The following is a 9,491-nucleotide window of genomic DNA, read 5'->3' as shown; positions in this document are numbered from 1 at the left end:
TGGCATGTCAGTGTGTACATCGATTTACTGGTGTATGTGCTGCTGAGAGGGATGATGATCGGCACCACACGGCCTGCGGGCCAGGCACGGCACGGCACGATTTGGCCACGGGCCCTGCCGCCGTTTCGTGCTGCGTGCCTAAACCCTCAGCCCGGCCCGGCACGGCCCAATTGCCACCTTGAATCGGCATGATATTCACTACCGTTCAATTGTAATCAGATAGTGGTGATTGCACATGCTCCTGAGTGTTTGGTGCATATCATTGCCTCTTTTTTTCTGAATTGATTTCTTTTGCCTGTGCGAGTATGGAAGACATACATATATTCCCACTGTTTGGAAAACGTTTATGATTGTTAGTATCTTTATGGCCCAGAAATTATATTGGTCTAGATCAACGGATTTGTTTTTCTTGACTGTGGGGCCTTGGCCTTTCCCTTTTTATACATTGATTGGATGGTTTAGATTGCCTCATACATATTTGATATTCCTTTTGGCGCTTGGGATCAGATGGTTTTCACGTTTTGTGATCCAAAAGATGGGGCCCTTTGATGTAGGATGCAAATTATGCTCACATCTTATGGTTGGGCCCACCGTTGAGAGCTTCTCGTATTGGGCCCCATTTCTGCCTTTTGTATGTGATCAAATCCATTGATTTGAGTGAAAATTTGTACGTCTGTCCTAATGCCTAATGTCATGAAAACACATTGATAAGATGATCCTAGGCCGTTGACACGTCAATAAGATGATCCTAAGCTGTTCATTTAAGATTTTGGCAACTGATTGTGAGTGCTAAACTGATTAATGTCCTCAAATTTAGATGTAATTTTGAGGGCAATAATAGGTTTGGCACGCACAATCGGTTGTTATAACCTTAAATGAACAGGGCCTAAGCATTGCATCCTTGTTCTTTTAGTCCCTATTGTGACAACCGATTGTGAGTCCAAAACCTATTATTGGGCTCAAAATTACATTAAAAAAATAGGTTTAGGGCTGACAATCAGTTGTATTAATCTGAAACGAACAGGGCCTTTAGGATTTTGAGAATCAATTTTGAGTCCGAAGCTGATTAATGGACTCACTGAATGTGGGCCCCACTGTATTTGGGGGGCTGCACGATTTTTATGGTCAAGATCAAACTATTACTTAGGTCCATGGATCTAAAAATGACAATCTGGATCTTCAAGGCTTGCTCCTGGTTCTTCTTATGGTAACAGGGAGTTGAAAGAGTGCAGTTCAAGATTTTGCATTTTAACCCTTTAAGCAAATCTTGATGATTCTCTCAGAAAACTTCATCATTAATCACTAACCACCAGTTCAGCCATGGTGACAAATCCCCAATTAACAAAACTTAAATATCTGAATTTGATTGCAACGTCCATTTTTCTAACACTACTTGACAAATCAAGCTGCAAAATGACCTCAAACCTCAATATAAGTATATAACTCATGATTTGTGTTATAAAATGATTAAGCTCCCTAAATATCATGCTTAAGAAAATCAGAATGAGAAGTTCTGCCACCTTACTTCCAAAAAAAGTAACAGGAAAAAAAAAATCTGAGATTCATTCAAGCTTCTAAGAAAAGCATGAAACACGAACATGTTAGTTGATTCTTTAATTTATTCTTAAACATGCCATCTCCCTGTGAGAAGATCAACTCCCCACCTCCTCTCTTCTCTCATCTAACTGGATCATGGTTGTCAATAAAATGGCAGACAAGTAATGAAAAGCATTTCCAAATGCACAAGGTGGGTGGGTACTTAGGAACAAGAATATTATTTCCAGCTAAATCTAAACAGAAGAGAAGAAAAGAAAATTTAAGAAACAAAATCTTCACTCCAGTGATCTTATGCAAAATGAATCCACTTCCATGGCATCTATCAATCAATCATATGAGCTTGTTGAAACTTGTGTCAGACTTGGGATTGGAATCTCACCTGCACCTGCATTGTATCTCTTTAATTTACTTTTCATAGATCACTATCTTTAAAAATGCTCTCTTCAAATATCTTATTTAACCAGGTTTTTAATATATAACTGAGTATAGGGCAAGGGTATTTTACATATAAATCCCTAATTACATAATAAAGGAAAAATGATATGATGACATTTTCTTTTGATTTAATGCTTTCTTAGTAAGCTTTTACAGTATTAAAGAGATGTTTAACAGTTTTTAAGAGATAATTAGAAGGGTATAAAATAAAGAGGAGTGCCATTACTAAAGACGAGAGTGCAGTTATCATTTTCATAAATTAAAAAAAGGAAAATTTTAAATAGCAAAAATGAAAAAAAATGAAAAACAGCACCCGATTCTCTGTACAAAATCTTGGTATGGTAACATTTCATAAAAGGTCATGAAATAATGGGAATTTCTAGATGTAGTGGGTCAGGGGATATATCAGAGTTGTACTTGAGAGGCCTTGTAGAGATTTTGATGCTAGCTAATCCTCATATAGGAGGGTATAGGTAGAGCTTTACATCTTAGATGCCACATGAAAGCCACTCTTTTTTTAGCAAAAGTGGACTTCAATTTGCTCTTTTTAGAGAAAGTATATGGTGGCGGCCTTTACATATAAAGGGTGGGCGGAGAGAGAAAAAATCAACCACGCTGATTTATGATCGAGGTAAAAGTAAAAAAAAAGAGTTTGACCTCGATAAAAATCAGGGGAAGAGTTTTTTTTTTTTTTTCTCTGCCTTTGTTGTTGGACGGTCGGACACCATATAAAAACTCTGCTTTTTAACAATGGTTACTTTCCTAACTGATAGCTATGCAATGTAAATTTCTAAGTTTAAAAAACAAGGAGAGAATCCACTTCATTTTAGACCTATGTAATTGTTTCAAGTTTAATTAAAGGGTGTATCTATCAAAACAAGAGAGTACTAGTTTTGACTCCTTCGAATTGGTCAGTGGCCACTGCCACTCCTGTGTTAGGATTGTCGTGTTTGTAAAAGATTATAAATAAATGACATAGGACAAACAATAGTTCGGAATTTGGGAGGAATTTTTCTGCTAAAATATGCCATAAGGGGTCTAATATCCGCACTACCACATTTTGATAATGGAACTGCTTACTTTGTTTTTTGCATTTTGGATTGGATGTTGATAGCATCTTGAGTATTATGACATCCGTTAAAAGCTAATTAAAAAAGAGGAATGCTAAACTGAAGGTCGGTCTCGCAAAAATCAATCTAAGGGACCTTATTACTTTTTTTATTCTTTTTCCTCTACACTTTTCAGTTCCCCATGGATCCAAGTCACTTAAATGCATTTATTATTTTTCTTTTGCACTTTTCATTTCCCCAGTTGATTCATGTCACCTCATTGTCCTTGTGTTTATTTTTCAACTGCTTTCTTACTTTTAGTGTCATTGTATAAATGCAAGGTGGTGACGTGGATCCAATGTGGAAGTCCTGATTCCGTTCTCGGAGGTTGTATATCTGCTAGTGTCCCTGACTCAGCATGGTATGTTTAAGTTTTCACCGTTTTTGATGGCTTGTCTAGATCACCAAACTAAATGATTATCTAAATAGTGATGACAAATCTGTTTTGAGAAAAGCCTTGCATGAGAGGCCCCCAAATATGACACTTTTCTTTGGATTCGATCTGTTAGATGCTTTGGGGTAGTGCTATGGAGTTATTGGGGAAGTGGTGAAGTCTATCTAGGTTGTGATTCTAGATAGTAGGGAGGTTAAATAGTTATTCGGTAGGATGGCAGTGTCTGGATGGGTGGTCCTCGCTGTAATGGATGAATTAGTAGATTTTCTTCGTTGGTATTAACTGGTCCAGGAGTATGCTCCTGACCATCCTTAATTGATTCTATGTATTACAAGTTGGGACCTCTGGTCCCCAATGTAACTTCCATGGTATCAATAAAATTGTCATCTTTAAAAAAATATATGTAAATGCAAAGTGGTGACGTGGATCCAATGTGGTGCACCTGTGGTTGGTTTTTGCAAGGGCACCCTTCATTTAGCAATCTTTATATAAAGCAAATTTATAGTGCTATTAACAGAATATGGTACAGTTGATATCACTCCCCCCTCCCCCCCCAAAAAAAAAATTTGTATATATTTAGGGAAAAGATATAAGCACAACCATAGTTTCATGTTTTCACTCACTCACTTGTCTTTTAATATTTAAAGAGCTGTCAAATGTTATTTCAGTTCCTAAAAAGCTCTCACAAGCCTATTAAAAAAGAGAAGACAAGCTGGTTTTGTGCAATTATTAAAACATGGTTGTCTTATGGATTTTAGCAGCATTTTGGTCATTTTATGAAGAAAATTTGGTGTGGTAGCATTTTAAAAAATGATGGAATATATGGAATTTCTAGATGTCGAGGGGCAGGGGATATATCAGAGTCGTACTTGAGTCCTACTTGCAGAGATTTTGATTCTAACTCATCCTCATATAGTAGGTATATCATCTTAGATATCACATGAAAGCCACTCTTTTTAGCACAAGTGGACTTCAATTTGCTTTTGTAACACTGGTTACTTTCTAGATTGATAGCTATGCAATGTAAATTTCTAAGTTAAAGAAAAGAGAGGGAACTGAGATTTGCATTACTCTTATACTTGATAAATGAATTTCATTTCATTTCAGACTTATGACATTGTCTCAAATTAGATAGGAGGGTTAGGATCATCCTACGGAGATGATTTTTGGGGCACAACCTATTTATGCTGAGGCCCAACAAGTGGATATATGGTTTGGATCATCCTATGGTGTCGATCATACTGTACTTTCTGAAAAACAAGGGTTTAATCGGATGATTCTAACCATTGATCGTGCATGAGGAAAAAAACGCCCATTAATACGTCTTTAAGCCATTGTTTAAGCATACTTAAATCTTGTGATTGAGATTGGCTTGCCCTACTTGATGCTGTGTCAAATCAACGTTCCTGATCAAAGAAGGATGGTGAAGTCGGTCATCCCTCTTATTAAGAGAGGGAGAAATATTTACGTGGGAAGAGTGACCTTGTGTTTTATTTTATTTATTTATTTATTTGAAATGGGAGAATGACCTTGTGTGTATGATCTACATTTTGGAATATCATCTCTATTATCAAAGTGCAGATTCTCATCGATCTAGACCGTCCAATTGATGGACCCTAATCTAAAAACTATAGTTACTGTATATTCCTAACCGTCCGATTAATTACCTGATTCTGAAGGCGTCATGCTTTCGGATGTTATGTGTGTGTGTGTGTGTCATGCTTTCGGATGGTTAGGGCTCATTTAATTAGATAATTATTTGCGAAAGAGGTAGTCACTTGATTTGACGGTCCAGATTGAATGCCATTCAGATCATTGAACAATAAAGATTGTTTATGCACGAAGTCTCGGTGCATGATCATTTCTCTTCATTAATAGATATTAACGAGATTTTGCGAGCATATTTACTTGCATCCCAAAAACAGTGGGGCCCAAACTGTTTGGGTCATCCAAACCATTCATTTGTTGGGCTCAGGCATAGATAAGAGGTACCCAAAAAATCTTCTCCATTGGATGATCTTAACCCTCCGATCCTTGTGGTATTTAAACTGAGCCGTCCATTTTAGTCCTCCACAAATCAGACGATTAGGGTCAACCGATGGAGAAGATTTTGTTGGGCTCACCCAATCTACATCAGGGCCCAACAAATAATGCTTTTGATCACCCAAATAATGTGGGCCCCACTATTTTTGGTCTGCATGTGCATGCACCGCACCTTTGCACCAGATAATTTCTCTGATACTGACACTTATATAAATCTAAGCATGTTGCCTTTACGTTCTCATATAAAGGCCAAATACCCCCCTTTGGTTTCAGCTAAAAACTCCACTCCTCATTTCTTCAATGGCTTCCATCTCAGAATTTGATCACCATTACATTCTCTCCACAGATTTTCAAGTAACCCCACCTTTATTTTCCTACGAAAACAACGTGGGAATGTGGACTAGAGAAAGCTTTCCCTTGGGAGATGGACTTTTGGACGCAATGCAGTCGGAAACTAATACAGGATTGTCTGATTTTCGCAAATCGTTTCCTGATCGGTTTGGGATTACAGAAATGGAGATGACAGAACAAACCGTGCCGGAATTCGATTCCGCTCAATGTGGTTTCACCAGTGATCAGAGTGTTGATGATGGATATTGTTGTTGGCAAGAAACCTCTGGGCATGGAGAGAAGTGGGATCCAGTTACACTGGACTTTCCGCCTGTTTACGGTGCAGGAGATGTTTGGGTAATTTTGTCGTTCCCAAAATGTACATTTTTGTTTTAATTCATATTCAAGATAATCATAGGCGATGAGAAGAATATATATATATATATATATATATATATATATATATATATATATATATATATATATATATATACATACATACACCATTATATTATAGACTATATGTACCATAATTGCAAGAAATGTCTCGGGCGATGGAAAACACATTTCCCCGAAAAAATGTTTTGTAAACATTATGGATACATGAAATAAAGATTGGGAAAACATTTCTGAAATACATGAGAAACATTAGAGAAACTTATGTGAAACATGTATGAAGCGTATAAAAAAAACGTATGGGAAACACATAAAATACACGGGAAACACATAGAAAACATACGGAAAATATTTTGTAGAAATCACACAAAAGAACTATAGAATACATATTAAAAATAAAACAAATAGTATGTATAGTAATAAAATAGAAATAAGTAAAAAATTCTGCAAAAAAAAAAAAATGTAACGAATATATATATAAATCATCTATGTATGCATGTAATTTAACATATTTCTCATGTGTTTCATATACATTTCCTTTGACGTTTTTTTATCGTTTCTAAAACGTTTCTTATGAAGTGTAAATTTTATAATTGTAAGTTTTATGAAGTGTAAATTTTATCGTTTCTTATAAATGTAAGTTTTATGAAGTGTAAGTTTTATGTTTTGTAGTCAATTCAAGCGAATTCATTACCAAGAAGTGTAGAACCTAGACTGAGGGTGCCTCGTTACTCGGTTGAAGAAAGGAAAGATAGAATCCTCAAATACTTGAAGAAGCGAAATAAAAGAAACTTCAACAAAACCATAAAGGTAACCTCCCCAAATAGCACTACTTATTTTTACCCACTTTACATGTTTAAAGTTAAAACAAATATATGAGTCAGGCAATATTTTCAGGAAAGGAAATGTGATCAGCACGATCATGTTTTAATAATTGCACAAACTCATATTGTCTTTTCTTTTTAATCGGCTTGTGAGAGCTTTTTGGGAACTGTGGAAAGTTTGTGAGTAACAATGAAAGGTATGGAATTATCAATTACCATCTATTTATCTATCTATCTTTGCAGTATGTTTGCCGAAAAACTTTAGCTGACAGGCGACGTAGAATCCATGGAAGGTTTGCGAGTAACAATGAAATTCATCGAGCAGAGGCGGCATATCAAGAAGATGATTGCCAGGTTTTTTTTTTTTGCCTTTCGAAACTCCGCAGGATAACATTTCACCATTTATCCCCTGCCACTTAATTCTCAAAAACAGTTCAGTTTCTAATTTTTCTTCCCTCAGCCTGCATTGTGTTGGAAATCTAAGCTTCACCACTTGGACTTCTCTAGAACTTTGCTACTTTAATATTGCATTGGTAGCTTGCTATATGGCCCCTGACCACATTGGAAATCTCCTTTGTGGGAGTTAATGGCCTAGGGACTTAGTTTTATGTTTTGGAATTGTGCAAGTCTTTTACTTTACCTTTGTTAATGTGTTAGTGGTACTTGGGGAAGCCAAGTTTTAATCTCGGATTTGAAGTATAGGCTATATTTTGGGTCATGTATCTTCTTCATATGTAAGCCATTTAAGAGAAATTGTTGGTTTGATTCCAACACATTGGAGTTAGCTTATTCTACCAAAAAAGTAAATATATTCAACCTCTAGATTCAACCTCTAGATTATATATACAAAAGCTTAAACCAATTTCACCATTTTACTTATTATATATCCATGTGTTTTTATGTTCTAGTGTTTAGCTGAGTTTCCTACATCTCTTTGGATCCATAATAAGTTTTCTCTTTATCATGTTCTAATTATTTTTCTTTGTCCGAGATTACAGATCAAAGACAGCAGCGACGATTGGTATCAACAGGCATTGACAAGTCTTCTGTATTCACCCATTTCTGCTGGTTGAACGATATTTGTTATAAATAGGAAGGAGAACATATCCTTGCAAATTCAAACATAACTATTTGGTTACCTTCTTGTTCCCAGCATATAGTTGTACCTTTTACCAATTTCTAATGGAGATTTTACATTTCCTTTTAAGAATTTTGGGCATTGTTTTGGTGCAATGTTGTGTAGGGAAATATTTCCAACAAAAAAAAAGGAAAAAGTTATTTTGCTTTATGAGAATGGGTTTTCAAAAGTGTTTTTGCAAAAGACATGTGGTGACAAAAAGTTCAGTCCCACATTGGAAGCTGAGATGGGAGAAGAGGACGTTATAAAGCTTCTCTCACTTCTAGTTCTTGAGTTTCTAAAAATTTGGCATGGTGGGCCGTAGGACAGTACAATGCACCATCGGCACATGCGAGACAGTGGGATGTAGGGCACTAGAGACATATTGACGCAGGGAGCGTGGAGCGGCAACACCAAGATAAAGATCAACACAAGCAGCAACTAAGATAATCTCGTGGGGGTTTGAAAACCCATGCCATGGTTTGGAGAAAAACTCCAATATAACAAGTGAAAGGAGCGAAGCTCCTTCACCCACGTGAAAGAGCCAATGCTCTCTTCACAAGAGATGTCCAAAAAATAAATTTTATTCAAATCTATTTCTTTCCTCATGCCATTACATTATATGTAAAGAGCAAAAACCTAAGAATAGCAAGACAATCCTAAAATAGTAATCCCGTATTAGACACTTACCATATCCTAAAATTGCTTATAACTTAGCCAAATCAAGTCCAAATCGCGTAATCTTAGGCTCTTTAAATAGGTAATCGAAAAACCTTTCTAAAAACACCAAAATCAAACTAAATAGACAAGTTTTGACGCTCCAGAAAAATACTAAAAATAAAATGACGAAAATAAAAAATAAAAAATAAAAGATTTGATCCAAGCCGCACGTTCTGCATCGTTCACCCCTACTTGAAGAAAACTGAAGTCCAGAAAAATACTAAAAATAAAATGACGAAAATAGAAAATAAAAAATAAAAGATTTGATCCAAGCCGCACGTTCCGCATCGCATATAGTGATCCTCAACAGGTGGAGTAGGTTCTCCTGCCTCCAAACAGGATCAAGCATTCACTACAAAAAAGTAGTGTTTTACTGGCACTCGAGGACATGAAAACACAACATGCAAGATGTTTAAAGACATGAAATCCCAACACTTTTAGTAACGCAAGAACGAAGAGTGAGAGATGCATGAAGATGTTTGAAGACATGAAATCCCAACACTTTTAGTAACACAACGTATGTCGATTTTTTAATCCACATGCGTTTGAGCGGGTATGTTAGGATA

General features: G+C 36.2%; 1 protein-coding gene across 1 annotated transcript; it reads left to right on the top strand.

The window, feature by feature from the left end:
* The first annotated feature begins 5,818 nt into the window (after positions 1 to 5,818).
* Positions 5,819 to 8,255, top strand: LOC143883379 (uncharacterized). The gene is made up of 4 exons (XM_077386737.1): positions 5,819 to 6,225; positions 6,937 to 7,074; positions 7,332 to 7,442; positions 8,087 to 8,255. Exons 1-4 carry the CDS (start codon positions 5,839 to 5,841, stop codon positions 8,159 to 8,161), a joined length of 711 nt encoding a protein of 236 aa, XP_077242852.1. The 5' UTR covers positions 5,819 to 5,838; the 3' UTR covers positions 8,162 to 8,255.
* The last annotated feature ends 1,236 nt before the right edge of the window (positions 8,256 to 9,491 follow it).

This window comes from Tasmannia lanceolata, unplaced genomic scaffold (assembly GCF_043159265.1).
Source record: "Tasmannia lanceolata isolate RefF3 unplaced genomic scaffold, GAP_Taslan_0.1 ptg000008l, whole genome shotgun sequence".
Taxonomy (NCBI): Eukaryota; Viridiplantae; Streptophyta; class Magnoliopsida; order Canellales; family Winteraceae; genus Tasmannia; species Tasmannia lanceolata.
The sequence above is the reverse complement of the archived record's forward strand: the minus strand, read 5'-3'. Positions and strand labels throughout refer to the sequence as shown.

Excerpts from the sequence above, each read along its gene's own strand:
- LOC143883379 (XM_077386737.1), top strand. The coding sequence starts at position 5,839 with ATGGCTTCCATCTCAGAATTTGATCACCATTACATTCTCTCCACAGAT. Across the intron at positions 7,075-7,331 it reads ACTTCAACAAAACCATAAAG|TATGTTTGCCGAAAAACTTT; the intron begins GTAACCTCCCCA and ends CTATCTTTGCAG. Across the intron at positions 7,443-8,086 it reads ATCAAGAAGATGATTGCCAG|ATCAAAGACAGCAGCGACGA; the intron begins GTTTTTTTTTTT and ends CCGAGATTACAG.